This window comes from Lemur catta, chromosome 4 (assembly GCF_020740605.2).
Source record: "Lemur catta isolate mLemCat1 chromosome 4, mLemCat1.pri, whole genome shotgun sequence".
Classification (NCBI taxonomy): Eukaryota; Metazoa; Chordata; class Mammalia; order Primates; family Lemuridae; genus Lemur; species Lemur catta.
This window is the reverse complement of record NC_059131.1, coordinates 6,925,186-6,948,533: the sequence shown is the minus strand read 5'-3', so window position 1 is coordinate 6,948,533 and position 23,348 is coordinate 6,925,186. Positions and strand designations below refer to the sequence as shown.

The window sequence follows — 23,348 nt, the reverse complement described above, 5'->3', positions numbered from 1 at the left end:
AGGGAGAGGTACCGAGAGCCCAGAAAAGACCCAAAGAACCGGAGTGGACGGAAGCGGAGGACCTGGCAGGCCCCGCCCCCAGTAAACCCCTCCTTCCGCCGCTCGCCACCGCCCCCGTGAAAAAAAACCAAACCGGTAACCTCTACCCGGCCGCCTCCCATTGGCTATGTAAGTGAGCGAAGCGCTCTGGGACCAATGAGCCGCGGCCACGGCGCGACCAGTGCCTTCCGGCCCGCCCCCGCGCGGCCGCCCCGCCGCCTGCCGGACCGGCTGAGGGCGGGACGTGGGCGCGGGGGCGCGGTGCGCGGCAGAGCTGAGACGGCGGCGGCGGCGGCTGCACGGGGCCTGGCGTTCGGCATGGCTCGCCTGGGGCTCGGTAGGCGCAGGCCTGCGGCGGAGGGCGGGCGGCGGCCCGGAAGGCCCGTAGTCCCGAAGCCCCCCTCGGAGGGAGGCGGCCGCGAGCGGATCTGGCCCGCGGTGCTCGGGAGTCGCCGGCGCGGCCATGCGGGCTGCTGCCTGGCGTCCCGGGGGGCGGCTGGGGAGCGCGGGTCGGGGCGCGGTGCCCCACGCGGGCGTGGGGCGGGGACGGCGCCCTGGGCGGCCTTGCAGCCCTCGCGGGGAGCGTGCGCGACTCTGGGGCAGGAGGTTCGCGGGCTCGAGCCCAGGGCGCAGCGTCCGAGGAGCCGGGCGGGGACAGCGGCGAAACCCGGCTCCGCTGGGTCCCTGGGGGAGGTCGAGTGTTCCGGGCGAGCCAGAGGGGACCTTGTTCTGGGCCTCTTCTCAAACTCGAGTGCGTGGGGACCGAAGGTTCCGGGCTCCTCGCACTGCAGCCTATTTCTGCCACCTGTTTTATGCAGTTCCTACTTTTAAAAACTAAAATATTGGAACCTAGTCCTGAAATAAGAGTCCGTAGTTGCCTTAGAAAGGAAACAGTGCCTTCCAAGGGCTTGCCTCACGGCGCAAGAGCACTGATGTGGTTGAACTCCTTAAAAACGAAATGAAAGCCGGACTCTTAGGAATTATGTTTTAGAGACTGTAGTGGGCGAGGATGCGGGTCCCGTCCTTCCCTGGCTCGCCTCTAACAGTCGTTAACCGCAGCTCTGGATCCAGGCCGCCGGGGTTGAATCGCAGCCCTCCTGGCCCCCCATTACTAGCTGTGTGACCCGAAGCAAGTTACTTAACCACTCTTTGCCAGTGCTTTTTCAACAGAGTTCATTTTTTTAGAGGTTGATAATAGTAGTCCATAATGTTGTTCTGAGGATTGATGAGTTGGTAGATGTTTAAAAAAGAGTAAACAAAATGCAAATATTTGATGTGTTACTGTAGAAAGAATAAATGAGGGAAAAAGATTTTAGGCTCTGTTTAGTTTCCCGTGAGTGAATTCAGACTAGGCTCTGCGAGAGTCTGTGATTGTATCGGTTAACTCATTACTTTAATAAATATCAGCCTTTTTGGGAAACTCTTGGTTTCTAGATGATTGCTTTGGGACCATATACTTTTGTTAGCAGGTGTGGGACAGAGATGCTACTGATGTGAATTTATAACATCCTTGACTGCTGTGGAGGAATGGAAAGCCACAGATGGCAAAACCATCTGCTCACATAGTTTCTAGACACTGGGACGTTCCAATTTCCCATTGGTGCTCATTATCACCGAGTGGAATGGTGATGTGAATTTTAGAAATAGAACATTATTGGGCACCATTGACCTACTTTGTCATCTAAAATGAGTCGAAATTTTTTTTTCTTGGGGATTTAGAGGGGAGGGAGTTTTGGCTACTTTTATGCTGTCAGAATTTACACTTTTGTCTTTTTTTTTCCCTCAGTAGTATGTTCGATTTCTTATAACTGTACTAGGTCACGTTGCCTTATAAGGAATGTAGGTCTCAAACCTTAATCATGAAGACATTTTCATTGGGTAGCCATGTACAAGGAGGGGAGGCTCTTGTGAGAACTAGACAAAATAAGACAAACGAAAAGACCATTCCTGGGGGCGGGAAGGAACCCAAGCCCACGTTATACTGAGTATCAGTAATCATGACCATGTTTGTATGGAAAGGAAACACATTCCTGAGGTGAAAAATCATGGTCCATCCATTTGGTGGCTCCAGTCTGCTTGTAATAGCCTCAAGAGCAGTCTTTACTCAGTCCCAGGTACTCAGAAGACTAAGACAGGAGGATCAGTTGAGCCCAGGACTTTGAGGTTGCAGTGAGCTATGATGACACCACTGCTCTCATGCCCAGGCAACAGTGCAAGACCTTGTCTCAGAAAAGAAACGATCCCAGTTTCTGGAGGGTGGTTAGGCAGATACCTCAAAATATTAGTCATACTTCTTGATTCTCCCTTGTAAGAATTTGTTTTGAAGAAACAGTCATATTCATTTAAAGGGAGGGGAAAAATATGAGAATTTTCAGTACTGGGCTGTTAATTGTGAAAAATTTGAAACAATCAAAATTTGGTGAGTAGTTGATTTGCAACATGGTTCAGCCATTAAAAATGGTTATATGGGGGTAGTAAGTAATCCATAATTACTTACATGGAAAATGTCTAACTTTTTCACTTTTCCATTTTTGAAAATGTCACAATAGGCTCATTGTGTTAAACAAGTATCAATTCATATCAATTTTACAAAAAAGATAAACTTCTTTAAATGTAGTAGATCTCCATAGAGGATTATCTAGGACCAATCTTACATTAAAACGTATTCAGTATTAGGACTGCCTCTATGTTTTTGATTTACTTGCTTTGTTAAACATGTCAAATTACTTAACTTTTTCTGCAGCAATGAAAAGATTATTGAGTAGTACTCTCCTATAAATATGTAATGCAAACTTTATATGTAATTATGTAATTTTAAATTTTCTAGTAGCTACATTTAAAAAGGCAAGAAGCAAGTGAAATTAATTTTAATATGTATTTACCCAGTGTATCTAAAATCATTTCAACATGTAATTTCAACATGAAAAATATTGATGAGATTAGTTTACATTTTCCCCTCCGCTAAGTTCAAAATTCAGTGAGCTTTTTACACTTAGAGCACTTCTCAGTTTTGGGTGGCCGGCATGTGGCTAGTGGCTACCATGTTGGACAGCGCAGTTCAGGGGAGCAGCCCCCCTTTGCTTGGTCTGACCTCCATCTATGCTCATCCTTTCCCGCCTCTTGAAATGGAAGTGGAGATGGTCCTGTCAAAGGTTACTCCATCACTGCTATGGGTTCCCTTTTCTCCTGCTGACTCGAGGTATTTTGTTCAGATACTCCCTGGCTTCTCCCACTCTATATACGTCTTCCTTTCGCGCTCAGATCACTCCCATCTTTAAAAAGAAAACTTCCTTGTACCCTATGTTTGCTTGTTCCCATTCTTTATAATGAAGCTTGTTTAGGGCGTTATCTATATTCTCGCCAATATGTTCCCTCCTGCTCTCTCTAATCCTCTGCAGACTGGCTGCTGCTTATTTGCACTACTGCACCACAACTACCAGGTCTCCTAGTGACCCATCATTAAATCTAATAGTTTTGAATCCTCCCTACTTTATCTCCCAGTAGCATTTGTTACTGTTGCCCATTCCATACTTTCCCTTGGTTTATGTGACACCACTTTCCTGATAATTCCCCCATCCACTGTCCACATTGCAGCGAGAATGCTCATTCTAGGTAGCAAATCTGATTATACCCCTGCATGATAACCCTTTAGTGGCTTCACCTTACTATTAGTAAAGTCGACAGTTTTATAAGTTCCTACCATATTAGCCATATCTGTAATTCAAATGTGACATGAATCTTGAATAATGTAATTGTTTATTCATGCCTATGAAACACTGAACCATTTTATCTTGAGCACTAAAAAGACAACATACTTTAATGGGAAAAGCTTGGAAATAACTGCCCTGCCCCTTATCATATGTATCACCATGGATGGCCCATTAGTCTTTTTTTGCCTTTGTTTCCTTATTTACAAAATGGGGATAATTCCTGCTTTCTAGTTAGTAATACTGTGAAAAATCAAGTATCTAATGTATTTGAAAGTGATTTGAAAATTGAAAGTGCTATATGATAGAAATTTAGCAATAGAATGGTTAACATTGGTGTACATTCCTTCCAGAAGAAATTTACCATTGGGTTTTCCAAAAAGTTCCACTTGAAATCTTCTAACTTCTGTTTATGAAGTAAGCATATGAAAATGTGACTAAGATGGCACATACACATACTACTTTAAAAGACAGAACAATCTCGCTTATAATTTGCTATATCAACAGATTAAGAGAAATTATATGATCATCTTCAGAGACGCTGAAAAGACAGGAATAGATGTTTCTTTAACATCGTAAGTATGTCTGTTTCAGTCCAAAAACTAGCATGATGCAAATGAGAAAACATTTCTGTGAAAGTCAAGGATAATCCAAGGATATTCCATTATTTACCATTGTTTTGGAGGTGATTAGAAAACAGATTTTATATATATAGTCATGTGTTGCTTAACAACGGGGATACATTCAGAGAAATTTGTCAGGCGATTTTTGTCATTGTGCAGATGTCATAGTGTACGTATGCAAACCTAAGTGGTATGACCTACTGCACGTCTAAGCTATACGGAGCATAGGCCATTGCTCCTAGGCTACAACTCTGTACAGCCTGGTACAGTAGTGAATACTGTATCTAAACATAGAAAAGGTACAGTAAAAATATGATACAAAAGATAAAAAATGGTACACTTGTACTGGGCACTTAACCATGAATGGAGCTTGCAAGACTGAAAGTTGCTCTGGGTGTGTCAGTGAGTGATGAATGAATGTGAAGGCCTGAGGCATTACTGTATGCTACTGTAGACTTTATAAGCACTATACATGTAGGTTACACTAAATTTATTTTTTAAAATTTCAATAATAAACCTTATCTTACTGTTAACTAACTTGTTAATTTTTTTTTAACTTTTTGACTCTCTTGTAATAACACTTAGCTTAAAACACAAACCCATTGTACAGCTGTACAAAAATATTTTCTCTATATCCTTATTCTATCAGCTTTTTTCTATTTTTAAAGGTTTTGGTTTGGGGGAATTAATTTTTAAGCTTTTTTGTTAAAAACTAAGACACAAACATACACGTTAATCTAGGTCTATACAAGGTCAGGATAATCAGGACATCACTAGGTAGATAAGAGTTTTCAGCTCCATTATGATCTTATGGGACCACTGTCATATATGCTGTCCTTTGTTGGTGGAAATGTCATTGTGTGGCACATGACTATAACTTTTAAAGGAGGTGGAATTTTGATAGTATTGCTAATTCAAAAAACTTTTGGGTTCTTAAAATATTAGTTCAGAATTTGGTTTCCTTTATTATTGTTATAAATTCCATTTAAGTTCCCAGAGTAGCCAACAAAAAGATCCACAGTGTGGCTAAACTATAATGATAATAATACAATCAACTTTACATCCTTTATAACATTGTTGACATGAAAATTCTTTCTGTGTGCTATGGATAGTGTTAGGAGAAATAAAAATATTTATTTGAAATATTATTGAAAATAATCATTGCCCTTGACAGAGTCACAGTCTAGTAGGAGAGACAAATGATTATTTTTCCCTTCAAAAATGTTTTAATAAAAATAAAAAATAAATGTTTTAATAAAGATAAGTGCAAATATTGCAACTGAATGACATGAGGAATAAATCCTGTGTGGATTGCCCAAGGTTCCACAGCTACAGGTAACCTCTCAATTTTTCAGCGTCCTCCCTGTAACATGATAATAATAGTACTGTCTCATAGGGTGGTTGTAAAGGATAAGGGTGTTAATACATGAAAGCCACTAAGAACAGTGATTAAATCTTTTTCCAGTGCACCTCAGGAAATGGGAGTGGGGACTGTCTGTTCCCTTCTTGCTAGTACCTCTCCAGTAGGCGTGAAATTCTAGGGGCTCCAACTGCAGCAGGGAGGGCAGAGGGGCCAGGGGCCAGGCCACTGAAGAGGACTCCAGTTGACCAAGTTTTCCTGTCAAAACATGAACAGTGCTGTTGATGTGCTTTTGTTGTTACTCTAGGTCTGGTGAGCTGTACCTTCTTTCTAGTGGTGAATGGTCTGTATTCTTCTAGCGATGATGTAATCGAATTAACTCCATCAAACTTCAACCAAGAAGTCATTCAAAGTGATAGTTTGTGGCTTGTAGAATTCTATGCTCCATGGTAAGTATTACAAAATAGTTGTAGATTATTTATAGTAGTTTGTAAAATTGGGAAAATGCTCTAAAAATCTGATTTTGCTAAGTCATCTAGTTTATCTAGCTTACTGCTTGTTTAAAAGAAGTAGAGGAGAGGAAAATGGGAACTCCACAAAGTGTCTAGTCTATTAAAGGCCAGAAAGATTGAGTCTTTTTTTTTTAAGTGTTTAAAATAGCTAATTGTTGCAAGAAAGAAAAAACCTTATAATTTTAAGAAGGTCTGTCCTTTGATGAGTTGATGGGAATGGAAGAGAAACTAGTAAGAAAGAATCTTGAGCAAAGGAAAGGGAAGAACCAGTGATTGACTGACTTTGTTTCTTAAAGGAGATTGTTTCCTGAAGTAGTTAGAAAATCTGGTTTAACTTAAAAATTCTTCTCTTGCCTTACATTCATTGCTGGAAAAACCCTTGTGGGGTAAAGAGGTAATCACCATTGAAATTAATGGTACAAAATTATATGTAGTCAAAATACAGTATTGCACTAATTATTTGTGTAGTTAATGCATTTAGTGCAAAGAAACCACACCAGATAGAAGAGACAAATCAGTGGAAACTATGCAAAATGTACACAAGGCTGTCTCTCCTGTAAACTAGCAGGCCACAGTATCCTGAGAGGAGAACCAAACCCCAGCCAACTACGTATCTGTAAAGATGAAATGTGTAGTGATATGAAATCCAAGGAGTCCTTTTAAATGTGAACAGTGCCTTAAGTAAGGGATAGTAAATGAAATTCTCAAATTCTTATAACCTGAATGGGTGAATTGTAGTGTTTCCCTGATGAAAGTTTTTCCTTTATTGCTTTAATTTGTTTCTTTGGAAGACCATGAAACTGAGTTTTGGAAACTAAACACCAGTCTTCATGGACTATTTTCACTTAATGTTTAGTGTAGCAAATTGAGGTAAACCCCGCTCCCGCTTTTTAATTTTTTTTTAGGAGACATTTTTTTAAGGTCTCTGTCACCCAGGCTAGAGGAGTCCAGTGGCACAATCATAGCTCACTGCAACCTCTAACTCCTGAGCTCAAGTGGTCCTCCTGCCTCAGCCTCCTAGAGTGCTGGGATAATAGGTGTGAGCTTCTTCGACCAGCCTAAAACTCTCTATTTTGAAAGTTTATGCTACCACATTGTGAATCCTGTTCACATTAATGTCTTTACTATTTTTTAAAGACTCCTATGTTTTTTGTTTGTTAAATCAAAATGCTAATTCTGTATGAGTTGGCTCAATTATATTATTAATAGTAAATGTACAAATACTACATTGTACAGAGTTATACAAATAGTTCATTGTACAGAGTTGTACACACTGTTATATTATTGAATGCCTTTGTGTGCAGTTTTTACAAATTTGACTTTTTATCATTTGTGGCATGGGTAATGACCTTGTTTCTGAGAGCTGCAATACAAGAAAATATACCTTGTTCTAAAACTATCTGAGCGTAATTGAGAAGCAGGATCTGGATTTGTAGTTAATTGTTATTGCGCTGGCAGAGTATTGCTTTATACTGTTGTAGGTAAGAGAATGGTTAATTAGAGCAGGTGCTTTTAACCTCTTTGTGCTGGGACTCCTTTGGCAGCTTAGTTAAGGCCTTGAATTCTTTCTTAGAATAAAAGATTTTACATTTTTAAATAAACCATTAGGATCACAAAGGATTGAAATATGGTTATCAAAAGATTAAAATAAATTTGATATGGTAATTTATTAATAGTACAGTAAATACAGGTTGCCGTATTCCTTATCCAAAATGCCTGGGACCAGAAATGTTTCAGATATGAGGTATTTTTGGATTTTGTAATATTTGCATTACACAAGAGCATCCCTAACCCAAAATCTGAAATGGTCTAATGAGCATTTCCTTCGGGTGTCATGTTGGCAATCAAAAAATTTCAGGTTTTGGAGCATTTCACTTTTTGGATCAGGGATGCTCAACCTGTACCAAGATCCAGCAGCAGGTCTAACCTACCGTAATTCCAAATAGTGATGGGTACACACTGTTTCTGAAACACGTGTAGTGATGATATGAAAATAGCTGTGGTTTTTATTCATGACAAAGTCACAAGTACTTATCAACTATGGATAATTTAAGAAAATTCTTAATTTCAATTACAGATTAGTGAAAATAGAGACTTCCCCCCCCCATCCAAGTTCATAGACCCCCCCCCAAGTTTTTATACAGCAGCCCTTTGGGAACCTGGACCTCAGGTGAAGACTTGGTTAGAATGTATGCTATGTTTATATTTATGTGGCATTTTGATCTATCTGTAGATCAAAATTGCCTAACATTCAAATTGAAGGAGTATGGGTTCTGACATTCTCTGATTTGAATCTTCCTTTCTTAGATAAAGTGAAATTAAAGAGACATAAAACCCTGCAACAGTTTGACTCATGGACTTCTGAATATCTCACCTAAGCAACAAAACATACTATATATAAATATGTAGAAGTAGCATTTCAGGACATTCCCCTGAAAGATGCTGACTTCAAATATTGGGATTGAGTTTAGGCCCCTGTGGAAGGTGATATTACATGGTGATTAAGAATGTGATGTTTAGAATCAAAAACTTGTCAGGAACTCTGTGGCTATGTTTTGGGGTAAATTTCTTCTCAGCATCCATTTCATCATCTGGAAGATGAAAATAACAATAGGACTTGCCTTTAGCTTTATGCTGATTAAATGAAATCCCCTATAAAAAGTTTCATCATGGTCCTGCCACATGGTGTTCGCTCATTAGTTCCTTAGAGACCTAATTAGAAGAGAATTTACTTTGTTTAAAAAGCGTCAAATCACTTATGGATAAATAAACTATGGTATTTGCATACAGTGGATGTTACGCAGCAGTGAAAATAAACAGTATAGCTACTTATCTCGATAAATGGTAAAAGCATAACAGGTTAGGGTGCATATAATCTTTTAGAGGCAGTTTTCTGTGTTGCATTTCACAATAATATTTTCTAAATACTGGTATCTACAAGGTTAAGGTTGTCTTTTCTTGTGTTCTTGTCTTCCTTTCCCCTTCCTTCCCCCTACCCTACTCACTCACATCACCATCTTATTGCGTCACGTCCTGTACTTTTCAGCTTGTTAGGCTCACTGACTTGGGTTTATGTTTGCATTGCTAACTCCAGCCGCAGTTTGTGAGAGGCCGAGCACTGAGACATAGGCACAGGAGATCCAGGCCAGATGCCTCTTCTATAAAATGCAAAGGTTGGACTGGATCAGGGAATATCAAACCTTAATAGGTTTAAGAATCACAAGTAGAACTTACTAAAATGCAGTTTCCATCTCTAAGAACTTTGCGTTGATGGGGCCCAAGAATCTGCATTTTTCCTAGCCTTATAACTCAATACATTGAGGCATACTGGATCAGATAAGTTCTAAAGGGCCTGTTCAGGTATAGAGTTACAAATAATAGGGATTATTTGAACTCTTTAAATATGATTTAACTGAGTGGTAATTTGGAAGCTGTTTTTTTATTAGGATGATATCAAAAATGATTAAGTAATAAAATGGTGAGCCCCTTCAGGTCACTGATGCTGTTTTATGAGTACTTGTCCTTTTTGCAAGCCCCCACCCCCAGGGCGTCTCACTCAGTAGACCATTGATGGGTATTTTTTTTTTTTTTTACTGAATTTTTGAATTCTTTGAATCGAGGATCAAAGGCCTTAACTGTTACCTTATTTGTGTTTTCTTCCCCCCAAAAGGTGTGGTCACTGCCAAAGGTTAACACCAGAATGGAAGAAAGCAGCAACTGCATTAAAAGTAAGTTTTTAAGATTTCCATGGTATGAATTTTAAACATTCACCTGTGTGTGTTTAAATAAGTATGTTGGCCGTGCGCGGTGGCTCACACCTGTAATCCTAGCACTCTGGGAGGCCGAGGTGGGTGGATCACTCGAGGTCAGGAGTTCAAGACCAGCCTGAGCAAGAGTGAGACCTCATCTCTACTAAAAACAGAAAGAAATGATTTGGACAACTAAAAATATATATAGAGAGAAAAAATTAGCCAGGCATGGTGGCGCATGCCTGTAGTCCCAGCTACCTGGGAGGTTGAGGCAGAAGGATCACTTGAGCATGGGAGTTTGAGGTTGCTGTGAGCTAGGCTGATGCCATGGGCAACAGAGCAAGACTCTGTCTCAAAAATAAATAAATAAGTATGTAGATGGATTTAAGGTCTAATAGGAAGCTGATTTGCATATCGAAGTTCAAAATGCTGGTTCTGTTGCCAAAATCATGTAGAGAACAAGGGGATAATACACATTTTAATTTTTATGTTTGTTTTTGTTCATTTTGTTTCCCAGATAAATGACATAATTATGGTCAGCCATGCTAATTCTGTGAGCTGCAGAGTTCCCTCCCTGGGCTGACTGACATTTCACCTGTTGTTCCATTTAAGATTCTCTTCTGGTATTCAAGGCTAAGCCCTTACTCTATCTGCAAACTTCTCCCTGCCCTTATACCTTGTCTCTGAGTCTACATGAAGCAGGTGATGGGTTCTTGTGAAATCTGCTCTAGTTGAAAGAAAATTTTATATTCCCACAGGATGTTGTAAAAGTTGGTGCAGTTGATGTGGATAAACATCAGTCCCTGGGAGGTCAGTATGGTGTTCAGGGATTCCCTACCATCAAGATTTTTGGATCCAACAAAAATAGACCAGAAGATTACCAGGGTAAGGGCTTTGACTGCTCCATTCCCGTGGTGGGAGGGAACCTAGGACTCTGTAGCTTGTTAGTCCTGCTACCTTGAGGTCTTTATACCTCTTTGTACCTGAATTTCCTTATCTATAAGTAGTAGAGAGTGATTCCTACCTCCTATGAGTTGTTCTGACAAATGTGTGTCATACAGGTAAAAGTCTTGTGTTATCATTTATGCTGACCTTGGCCCAACTGTCCTAGCAGTGATAGGGTGATAGTGTTCTATGCTACCCTCTTACCTTTCTCATTACCATTACTTAAGATTTAATGAAGATGTACAAGTGTTTTTTTTTATTTTTGCTCTAATCTCTCTTCCTTTTACTATAGGAGAAGGGTCTAATGTATCAATGTAACATATCAATGTGAAAAAGAAGACCCTGTGATTTGAAAGTCAGTTTAAACTGTTGATACTGCTAGGGAGTATTTTGCCCATGACTTTATGCCTTGTAAACATATATAGCATTTGAATATTCTATGGATAATAAATAGGCACCACAAGTTCTCCATTTTGTAAACAAATAAATTGTTAGTATCTGCTGTAAATCATTGAAGCAACTAAACATAGAATTCTGACTCCAGACCTTTAAGGCTAAATGTTATTTCAGTCACTATTGTTTTTTGTTTTTAAATAGCCGGGGTCTTGCTGTGTTGCCCAGGCTGGACTCAAACCTCTGGGCTGAAGCAATCCTCCCACCTCAGCTTCCTGGGTGGCTGGGACTACAGGCACCATGCTATTCTTTGATAGAATAGTCCTGTTATTTAATTTATTTAATAAGATATCATAAACATATTGTCATATTTAAGATCATCAGAATTGCTAGGTTGGGCCAGAATCCATGGTCCTAATAAAAGTATTGGGCATAATATATTCAAAGCTTAAGTTATAGCTAATTTGATAATTCTTTTCTCCTAAATTTAGAGACAGGGTTTCACTTTATCACCCTGGCTGGAGTGCAGTGGTGCCATCATAGCTCACTGCAACCTAGAACTCCTGGGCTCAAGTGATCCTCCTGCCTCAGCCTCCCAAGTAGCTGGGACTGTAGGTTTGTGCCACCACACCTACCTAAAAAATTTTTTTTTATATATTTTGTAGAGATAGGGTCTCGCTGTGTTGCCTATGCTGGCCTTGAATTCCTGGCCTGATCCTCCCGCTTCAGCCTCTCAAAGTACTGGGATTATAGGTGTGTGAGCCACCACGCCCAGCCTAACTTTTTTTTTTTTTTCTTTTAATTTTGTTACATGGGACACAAGTGACCGAAGTTCATCTACCATCTTCAGTTTCACTGTGTCAGCAGTACAAGTTTGTGGGTTGGGTAGGAGAAGCACCATCATAGTAAAACAAACAGTAACTGTTTTATCAGTACTTGGTGTCTTATGTGGGGTCCAGCTGATAGAAAACGGGACGGGGGAGGGTACAGGGTCTGTCAGTTGTGAACTTGGAAAGCAGCACATCTTGAGTTAACGCTGGCTTCTCCACACTCCAGCCTTGTATCGAAACAGTACTTAGTCTCTTCTTTGTAAAATGGGGATGTGAAAACCTATCTTAGGCTATCAGAAGCTTAATTGAAACAGTACCTGTAAAGCATGTGAGACAAACACTTGGTAAATACCGGTGTCGTTGGCACATTTCCAAGCCAGCCGTCAGGATACCTGAGGACGTGGCCTTGGACACAGTGTGTCTGCTAGACTCCCCAGCTCTAAAGTTCTAGGGAATTGATCTCTTTCGTTTTTCTGAGTAAACATCTTTTTTTCTGGTTTTGAATAATAATTTGTTATAGTTTTGCTAACTTGTAAAAAATCGCATGTTTGGTGCATTTGGCCTGCTGCTGCTTTGGGACATAGCCCCACCTATGTGTGTACTGTCGGTGGCTGCTTTCGCACTAGAACAGCAGAGTTGAGTAGTTGCTCTGGACAGTGTGGCCTGTAAAGCTGAAAATATTTACATATGGCCCTTTATAGAAAGTTTGCGAACCGCTGGTCTAGAGTGAGAAAACTCCTTTTTTCCAGTATAGTTCTTGATTTGTCAGGTGTCCAGATAAAGCCGGGGGTGGGGGGCACTGGTTCAGAAGATGGGGACATCTGACAGAGAAAAGGAGCAGAGGGCTGTTGTACGTGGAGACGTGCCCTTTCGTGTTGGGAGGTAACGTGTTTGGTCTCACCCAGGGAATGCGGTGCATGATTATCTGGACTGCCGAGCGTTGCTATACTGTATCTTCTTTCTGTTGTCAAGTCTCAGGTGTTCTCGAGAGCTCTTTCTCTTCCTGGGCAATTTGATTAGAAAACTTTTTAAAAAGAAAGAAACAAAGGTAGATGGAACTTTCTAAAGAGGTTCTGTTAGAGTTTTGCCTTTGAACTCTGAAGGTAGCACATAGCATATGTTATCCCTGTGCTTCTGTGGCAGTTAAGAGCCCCTGACTCTTTCTTAAGCATGTGGTTTTTGGTAAACTTCCAGACTGTTATCATCTTGCCTCATTGAGTTTCAATACAGGTTTGTTACTTTCTGTATTAGGATTAAGTTCAGCTTAACAGTGTTTTAGGTGAAAAAAGAAGAGGCCTGAATTGGTTTCCAGTTACTTAACTTCAAAGACACCTCATATCCTATTTTTGCCAGTCTTTTCTGTTCCATATCATAGAAATAGTTCCTTCTGTATTTGGAAGTTTCCCCTACTTTCCTACCTAGATATTAAGCTTCTTGTTTGCCTGTATACGTTACATGTTCAGAAAACATTTGTGAATTTTTCTCATTAGTAGGTGGTATTTACAGGTGATGAACAGGGGGTTCTTGTTCACACTAACAACGTAAAACTGAAGACAAGAAGTTGGTTTTCCAAGTGTAAAGTCTAGTGCAAAATGCATTCTGGAGAGGAAGCGTGCCCTGCCATAAATACACGTGTTGGCAGATCTGTGTAACACCAGGTGAAGCTGACAATTATGTAAAGGTACAAGTCTGAGGTACTGTCAGGCAGACGTGCCGAAGGCTGGGCTGAAGACCGCCTGCCACCCGATCACCTGCCCGTCCTGTTTCCTGTAGGTGGCAGAACTGGTGAGGCCATTGTAGATGCTGCACTCAGTGCTCTGCGCCAGCTCGTGAAGGATCGCCTCGGGGGAAGGAGTGGTGGATATAGTTCTGGAAAACAAGTAAGGCAGTATAATGTCAGGTTTAATGTGTGTCATAATTTTGAAGCCTGGGTGGTATGGACTTCTGATAGAAAACAGGTTTTTTTTTTTTTTTTTTAACTGATAAACTTCCAATTTAAAGATAATAAGGAGTTGGGTCAACTGATTCCAGAGGGAGTCAGACACCCAGCCTGCTATTTAGCTTCCCCAGAACCACTATTGCAATAGCCATTCAGTCCAAGGGCATCTCGCCACACCTGCAGTCCAAGTACCAGGCCTCTGGATAGCTTCCTAGGCCCAGGGCTGATATAGAAGAGTGTGGGCACAGTGGGAAAGCTCTCCAGGCTGGAGGAGCCGGGCACTGGCATCCCATGGCATTCGTAAGTCCAGAGTAGACAGGGTTGGACAGGCTCTCCTAGATTGACTTTGGCAAGCAGTGATGAAATTCGGGTGACTTCTTGGCCTAAATCTGTGGCAATCAGCCCTAAATCCATGGAAAATTCTACACAAAAGGATAGGGAAGAAGAGGAAGGAAGTTCTTGTTCCTTGGGCTGGTGTTTTAGATGCCCTGGTATGAAATGTGAAGCTTAACTCTCATGTACCTATGTTCCTGTGAAAAGGCATTAAATTAAAGATACATGTAAATATAATGTGGGCCTTTACTCTTAAAAGAGACCAGTAAAACCAGCTTCTTTATACAGTCTTAGAGCTTACGCAAAGATTTCACGTTCTTGCCTTTGATCTCAAACTTAGACATTTAAAGAGCACAGTTGCCTAGCCCCCCTGCCCCTGCCATGGCTTTTAGCTTGGCAACAGAAAGCAATGTAACAATACTGCCTCCTGGGTAGGTTTAGTACTGAAGAAAGTTCTTTGAAAAAGAAAATGACTAAATGTTTTTAGCTTCCTTGAATGGTGAGAACTTTATCTATGAAAAGGTGGTAACTGTAGTTAACTTATAGCATCCTGGGCTGAAGCAGCAGCTATGCTTGAGTCTGAATTAAAACAGTGTTTATTAGGGTGGCTCTTTGAGCCATGTTGAGGTTTCTCTTAATAAAAATAGCAGGTGGTAGAATTCAGGTATAGGTTATATCCTATGCTGACTTGTGTTGGTAATTGTTTGAAAGTAAAGACTATTTACCAAGCAAAAATAATAATATTAAGGAATGCATCCCAGTTTTCACTATTTGCTAAAGAAAAACTCAAAAACTTCATTAAGATGTAGAAGCGGTCATTGTTTTTGAATTTAAAGTTGGAAAAGTGTTCTTTTTGGCCAAGTTACAGTTTGATGTTTAATGTCATAAATGACAGGGGAGAGGTGATAGTTCAAGTAAGAAGGACGTGATTGAGCTGACGGACGACAGCTTTGATAAAAATGTCCTTGACAGTGAAGACGTTTGGATGGTTGAGTTTTACGCTCCTTGGTGTGGACACTGCAAAAAGTAAGTGCTTGGACCAAGCAGTCTGTTCGGGCTCAGCGCTTTCAGTGCGTTCATCTAGCTCTTTCTGAAAGAGCTGAACCAGATAGTAGGTGACCTCCAAGATCTCCTTCAGGAAAATCTCCAAATGAATGTTAAACATTGACACTGATGCCAAGAGTTTGCACTCTTCATGTTTTCAGAGATTATCAGGGGCTGGCTAACGTCCAGATTTGGGGAGCGTCATGAATGCCTGGGAGGCGAATGTGAAGAGGGTAGCATCATCATATCTTTCATAAAGCTACAAAATGTTTTCCAGGGCATAGGTGCACAGATCAGTTAGGAAGTATTTGTGCTGTGAGTTAAAATGCACTTGTAATAAATACAAATATTTCACAATAGCCTGGAGCCAGAATGGGCTGCTGCAGCTTCAGAGGTGAAAGAACAAACAAAAGGAAAAGTGAAATTGGCAGCTGTGGACGCTACAGTCAATCAGGTTCTGGCCTCCCGATACGGGGTGAGTATGTTATAAGGCTCATTTCTTTGTGAAGTATGTGGTATTTTCAGCTGTTACGTCATCCGGTACTCCAGGCCTCCCTATGAGGTAAGAGGGGAGGTGTTTAACCATTTTGTAAATGAAGAGATTAAGTCACTTTGTTGTAACTAACACGTCTGGAGCTCAGGACTGTTGATTTTTTCCTGCAGTATTGCATTGCTTCCACTGTGTGCTTAATGTGAGGTTTCAGTTTGCCCAAGCTGTTTCAAGTTGTTCATATGGCTTTTGAAAGTTGGTCCATTTGTCTAAGAACAGATACTTTGTATTAATTGTATACCCAGTGCTTGCATATGATTTGACTAAACTTCACGGTCAGACTGTTAACCACCCCTGATTGATTAATAGACCTCTGTGAGTCATCCCTTTCACATTGAATTGCCTATAAGGTGGTTTTAGAAACATAAGGATTGTGTTATTTTATATTAAATGTCAACGAGATTTCGTACTCTGATTTTTTTTTTTTTTTAACAGATTAGGGGATTTCCTACAATCAAGATATTTCAGAAAGGCGAGTCTCCTGTGGATTATGACGGTGGGCGGACAAGATCCGACATAGTGTCCCGAGCTCTGGATTTGTTTTCTGATAATGCCCCACCTCCTGAGCTGCTTGAGGTAAACTGTTCTTGTGCTGGTAGTGAGGAAAGCTTTTTCTGTCTGATAGTGAAGAACATTAAAGCAGTCATGATACTGTTTTTGTCTGTTCACACTAAGGTCTTTCCTTTTTCTTTTCTTTTCTTTTTTTTTTTTTTTTTTTGTCTTTTAGAGACAGGGCCTCACTCTGTCACCCAGGCTGGAGTGCAGAGCTCACTGCAACAAACTCCTGGGCTCAAGTGATCTCCTGCCTCAGCCTCCCAAGTAGCTCAGACTATAAGCCTGTGCCTTCACAGCCAGCTAATTTTTTAAATTTTTTGTAGAGATGGGGTCTTGCTACATTGCAGAGATCTTCTTTTATGGAGGGTCACTGTTGGTGTTTCTATTCCAGGAAGGATTGCTTGAGAGAAGTCTGTCCATGTCTTTAAGGACAGTGATGGTGCTGAGTCTGTTTCCAAGCTTACCTTTTGGGTGCTGTACTGTGCAGACTTCCAACTCTCCCTTGTCTTCTTGGTCCCATAGATAATCAATGGGGACGTCGCCAAGAGGACCTGTGAGGAGCATCAGCTCTGTGTTGTGGCCGTGCTGCCTCATATCCTTGATACTGGTAAGATGAACAGAAAGAATTTCCCATTAGTTGTTCTGTGATAGGTGCTCTGAGAACTTTCCCTAAATGGATTGATTAACTATATGGACTCCTTTATTTTTACCTTTAAAACTTTTTTTCTGGTTAAATCAGGAGCTGCAGGCAGAAATTCTTACTTGGAAGTTCTTCTGAAGTTGGCAGACAAATACAAAAAGAAAATGTGGGGGTAAGTTACTAAGCCTGTTGTCTCAGTGTCATTTGCACAGGCAGTCACAGGGCTTCTTGAGAGGTTCCCTCCGGGTTTTCTGTAGGATGTGTCCTGTGTTCACTCTCCATGTGTTTTTTTTTAAGATATGAAAATTATCATCATCTAGGAGCAAAAGAAGTAACGTAGCACGCTTACTGTAAGATGCGTACTTTCTCCACAGCGTGCCTTACTGTCGTGGGAATCTTATTTATTGTAAGTGGTGCTTGGGGATCGAGGCCAGCAAGGAAACGGGGATGGAGCTGAATCCTAGTGTGGCCTTTGAAGGCTCGATAAAGAGAGAGGAAACGAAGCACATTTCCTCACTGTCTTCTGAGGAAGGGCTGCATCTAGGCATATTTTTAACACATTGACTACCACACTAGAAAGAAAATTTTTCTCTTTGGGGCCACAGTATTATATTATGAAAATAGAATAAAAACTTAAAAACAAGATCCTTTATAATTTAATGAAAAATTTTAGTTTTTAAATTGTTTTCTGTGTTTACTTCAGTAAAAAAGGTAATATAAAAACTTAAAAATTTGTAATGTAAAAAGTAAGGTGAAAACTTTAAAAATAGTTCATAAAGATAAAATGTTTCTTGTCAGAGTTATGTGTAATTTAAAGGTAAACATAAGTAGAAAAATGAAATTTATTGACTTCATTTAATCCACATTTTTAGAATTAAATTGTCAATATTAATTGTAACAGTAGGCCAGGTGCGGTGGCTCATGCCTGTAATCTTAGTACTCTGGAAGGCTGAGGTAGGTAGGAGGATCGCTCAAGGTCAGGAGTTCAACACCAGCCTGAGCAACAGTGAGACCCTGTCCCTATAGTTATTAAAAAAAAAAAAAATTGTAACAATAAGAACATCAACAAATAAGATTTTCACGAACCAACTGCAGGGTTTTGCCCAGGGGGCCACCCATCATGTAATATGTTTGCTACAGCATGGCAGCATGAGTTGCCTGTGTACCACACGGCTCCCAAGGTAAAGAGACTTGTGAGTTACATATGCTTCATGAGGCCCGCGCTCAAAACTAGCGTGAGTTAAATACAACTCACATGACAGTTAATGTGTTAAAACAAAGTATGTCTTATGTATGTTCTTCTCGTTGATCTTTCTGCTTCCCATCCTGGGAATCCATTGCTTTCCCTGTGCCCACTGCCCCTGCCAGCCTTCATGACCTTGCTCCTCCCCCATCAGTCCCACAATGTTTGTTATGCCTGCAGAATGCAAGAGTGTGGGTAGTGACCCAGATATGCTGGTGGCATTTAAGGTAAAAACACAGGGAAAATTCGTGTAGTTTGGTGGATGGTATTTTGGGGACTGAGGACAAAGCTATCTTAAAGACAGATCAGCCCATTCAGAGACTTCTGGAGTGAGGTGTGGGGAACACAAGTGAGGAACTGTGGTTACTTAAGAGCACGTCCAGAGTACATATTATAAAAACTCATCTTTTGGCCGGGCGCGGTGGCTCACACCTGTAATCCTAGCACTCTGGGAGGCCGAGGCGGGTGGATCGTTTGAGCTCAGGAGTTCGAGACCAGCCTGAGCAAGAGCGAGACCCCGTCTCTACTAAAAATAGAAAGAAATTATATGGACAACTAAAAATATATATAGAAAAAATTAGCCGGGCATGGTGGCACTTGCCTGTAGTCCCAGCTACTCGGGAGGCTGAGGCAGAAGGATTGCTTAAGCCCAGGAGTTTGAGGTTGCTGTGAGCTAGACTGATGCCACAGCACTGTAGCCCGGGCAACAGAGTGAGACTCTGTCTCAAAAAAAAAGTCAAAAGAAAAACTCATCTTTTGTTTTTGGTTTATTTCTTACTACTCATTTCATTCCATAAAATATTTGAAGTGTAATCTTTTGTTCTTTAATTAAGATCTACTAGTTAGATTCTAAGTAACTTAAAAGACATTTTTGTCCCTAAAAATCAGTATGCTTTTCTAGGTGGCTGTGGACAGAAGCTGGAGCCCAGAATGAACTTGAGAATGCGTTGGGGATTGGAGGGTTTGGGTACCCCGCCATGGCCGCCATTAATGCACGCAAGATGAAGTTTGCTCTGCTGAAAGGGTCTTTCAGTGAACAAGGCATTAACGAGTTTCTCAGGTAATTTCTTATTTTCTTGAGTTGTTTATTGTTTTTTCTGTTTGTTTCTGTTTTGGTTTTTTGGTTTAACACTAGGTGTATAATTCCAAAATAAATGGAATTATTTTGCATTTGAATTTCCAGAAAATTGGGTGTTTATAAATTAAAGTTGTTAAATCATCTTCCTGTATGCTGTTCTCTTTTCCATGGAAATAATCTACATGGTGGATGAGGAGAAAGCTTTGCTGCCCGCAGGCCACCCTGCATGCCATCTGTACACCTGGCACTGGGCTCTTTCTGATTCCCATAAAGGGGGCTGGAGGCAGCTGTGTCTCACCCATTCCCACCCTTTGTGCTCCTGACCTCAGATGATGTGGTTTCCATTTCTGGGCACTTGGCTTTGGAATGTAGTTCCTTGAAAATGAGTGCACTTCAGTTACTCCAACAGTGTGCAAACATCGTGACAGGTTCTCAAACTTAAAAAACAATTTCTAGAGCTCACTATCTTGCTCTGCCATTCAGCTCATTCTAAAACTGACTTAATCATCTTTTAGGCAAATACAAGGCATTGACCTAAAGAGATTTTGTTCCCAATTCTTGCTTTCTTGTTCATTTCTCAGCTGCTGTATGAAAGGTACTCAGCACACAGAAGGTAGTTCAGAGGGTTATGATGAATAATGAGCAATAAGAATAACGTTTGAAAGTCTGCACTGCTTTTGCTGCCAACCCTCCTACTTAACACACAAGTATTAATATGCTTGTGTGCTGTGTGGAGAGTAGAGGCTCTGCAGCCAGGTGCCCAGGGTCACAGCTTAGCTCTGCTTTGAGTGGTGACCTGGAGTGGGGTGGGAGGCATGGAGAAGCCCCTGCGAGGTCACCTTCAGCCTCTGCCTGTCTAACTTTGGGCAAATGACATAGCTTTCCTGCACCCCTGTTTTCCTCGTTTTTTTAAATGAGATACTATTATAATAGTACCTCTAGTTTGGGCTATTAGAGACTTGAAAGAGAAATCAGCAGGGATAGCTCAGTATAGTGCCTTGGATAGAGTAAACATCTGCATGGCAGCTGTGGTTTTTACTACTCTTGATCTTGGCCAAAAGGCTAAGAAGTGATACTAGCTGTTTTTAAGACCACATAGATTGTGAGGTATATTGTGACTTCGGGAAGGGTATTACATTAAAAGATTTGTTATAAGTCATCTCAATTTAGAAATTGTTTAAACAGGTGCAGTGGCTTATGCCTGTAATCCCAGCACTTTGGGAGGATGAGACGGGAGGATCACTTCAGCCCAGGAATTTGAGACTGCAGTGAGCTATGATCATGTCATTGCACTCCAGCCTGGGTGACAGTGAGACCCCATCTCTATAAAAATAAAAATTTTATAAATTTAAAGAAAAAAATAGAAATGGTTTAAACAAAGAAGGGGAGATAAATATAAGAATCAATAAAATGTGACATCAAACTACAAGTTTTAGAGTACCTTTTTAGTTTGTATTTTCCCCAAGTGTCATAATAAATGGAATCCAAGGTAACAGGTGTTTTCTTTTTAATGTTTTTCTTTATTATGGAAAATTTTAAATACGTACAAAAGTAGAGAGACTAGGCTAAAGGACTTTTGTATTTGTTATTTTCAACTTCAGTTACCAACTAAAATGGTCAACCTTATTTTGTCTATCCACTTCCTCCTGCAGTATTTTAAAGCAAGTCCCGTTCCATCTCATCTGCAAATGTTTTAACATGTATCTCAAAAAGACAACTTTCCAAAATACCATAATACCATTATTGCACCTAAAAAATTAGATGATTCAAATGCCTATGGTTTGTGAGAGTCGGGTCCCAGTGTGAGTATACACTGTGATTGGTTAATATGGTTAAGGAGGTGTTTTCATAAAGAAGTCTGGGAATTGCTTAAGTTTGTGATTGTCATAGAGTTCTGTTTATTTAATCACAAAGTTAGAAATTGAATACAGTATTATCTCATGTAATATTTTTTCTAGTGGATATGCTTATTCTGGCCCATTGCTGCCACTACATTTATAGATTGTTTAGCTTCATTGTTACTAACTTAAATTTCTCTAGGTTGTTTGCTGAACTTATACATATTTGCACTGGTAGTGTTTTTAGCTTTGGTTTTCCAATAGCCAGATTACAACAGGTCTGTTGTGTTTTTCACATACATTCACACTTCCCACCACTAAGCAGACATGTACACCAGCCCCAGCCAGGGTTTGCTGGAACCAGTCATCTCACTAGTGATGTGCTCTGTACAAGTTCATAGTCTTAGAAAACAAGAGTCATAGGCAGCCCGAGTCTAGATCAATTTTGATAATTTTTTTTTCTGAAGACACCACAGTGACTTTGATCATTTGTATGTACTTAATTTGTATTTCAGCAAAAAGCTTTGCTATTTTTAAAAACTTGCTGGTAGCAACTGACTTTATCTGATGCAGAGGACTTAGGAATGTCACGCCTGGTTGTATTGTCCATGATTAAAAACATCATGTTCTCAAGCTATTTTTCAGGAATATACTGCAGCAAGGGGCCAGAAATGCCTGTACATAAAGCTAGTAAGCAGACTGTGGTTGAAGTGGTTGAGGCGTCTGCATCAGCAGGCCGTGTGAACGTGTGTTTGTTTCTGTCATTTTCCCCGCAGGGAGCTCTCTTTTGGGCGTGGCTCCACAGCTCCGGTGGGAGGCGGGGCTTTCCCCAGCATCAGCGAGAGAGAGCCCTGGGACGGCAAGGATGGTGAGGTGAGTGCCGGACAGTGCTGTCGTGCCTTCTCAGTCTCTGTAATCTCTGCGCCTGGAAGTCAAGTCCTTGCCATCGGACCTAAGCCTTGGCATTCATGAAGTATTCTGACCCGTGGGCCTTTTAAGAGGTTCTTTACTTTCATCTTCTCTATTATGTGAAAAAGTGCTTTATGGCATATTTGATATTCTTGACAGACATCCAAGATAAATTGCGATAGCGAGGTTGCTTTCCTGATTATTAGCCCTAAAGTGAACATTTAACCTGGAATTCATTTACTTTGTCTTCGAGAAATGTAAAATTGTAGCTTTGAAGTTACTATTTATTTGTGAACAGTTCTGTCCCACCCTCCTCAAAAGAACAAGTTAAATAACTCTCAGTTTTAAAGAGGTAAATGATGTGTTAAAATCATGTTTGATCTGAGTTCTCAGCTTTTCCATCTACGTAATAGGGGCAAAGGAAAAAGTAGGAACCAGACTGAGGAGAAACTGGTTTGGAATCTAGAATACCTCCAGAAACTGATTTGCTCTTCTGTAAAATGAGGCGTTGACTTTTCAGGGTGTCCCCTGGTCTGTGGTTCTAACAGTGGTTTTCTGTCTCCCAGCTTCCCGTGGAAGACGACATTGACCTCAGTGATGTGGAGCTTGATGACTTGGAGAAAGACGAGTTGTGAGAATGACAGCAGAGGCTTCAAGCTGTTTTCTTTTCTTGGGAGCCAGCAGATTTTTCCAGCAGTGAAGGAACAATCTTTACAATCAGATGAACCTACCAGTGGCCTTTTAAACCAAGAAGTAGCACTTGATTGGTCATTTGAAAACACTGCAACAGTGAACTTTTGCATCTCAAGAAAACATTGAAAATTCTATGAATTGTTGTAGCCAGTGAATTGTATTGTATTGTCACATAATATTTTGAAGAAAACTCAGCTGTTGAAAATTTTTTCCTTCCTCTGACTGCTGCTTGAATGAATGTTCTTGGAGGCTGTTTCTTATGTATAGGTTTTTTAATGTGATTCCTTCATTTGAATATTAATGGCTTTTTCCATTAAAGAATTAAACAATATTTTGGACAATGCTGATAAATGTATGAAATTAGTGTC

The 23,348-nt window shown here is 40.6% G+C and overlaps 1 protein-coding gene across 1 annotated transcript; it reads left to right on the top strand.

The window, feature by feature from the left end:
- Window positions 1-240: 240 nt before the first annotated feature.
- PDIA6 (protein disulfide isomerase family A member 6) lies at window positions 241-23,324 on the top strand. The gene is made up of 13 exons (XM_045549042.1): window positions 241-376; window positions 6,037-6,178; window positions 9,912-9,969; window positions 10,749-10,875; window positions 13,932-14,038; window positions 15,326-15,456; window positions 15,835-15,949; window positions 16,460-16,600; window positions 17,102-17,186; window positions 17,319-17,391; window positions 19,364-19,522; window positions 22,155-22,251; window positions 22,854-23,324. The coding sequence occupies exons 1-13, from the start codon at window positions 358-360 to the stop codon at window positions 22,920-22,922; spliced, it is 1,323 nt and encodes a 440-aa protein (XP_045404998.1). The 5' UTR covers window positions 241-357; the 3' UTR covers window positions 22,923-23,324.
- The last annotated feature ends 24 nt before the right edge of the window (window positions 23,325-23,348 follow it).

Excerpts from the sequence above, each read along its gene's own strand:
- PDIA6 (XM_045549042.1), top strand. Across the intron at positions 10,876-13,931 it reads TAGACCAGAAGATTACCAGG|GTGGCAGAACTGGTGAGGCC; the intron begins GTAAGGGCTTTG and ends TGTTTCCTGTAG. Across the intron at positions 14,039-15,325 it reads GATATAGTTCTGGAAAACAA|GGGAGAGGTGATAGTTCAAG; the intron begins GTAAGGCAGTAT and ends CATAAATGACAG.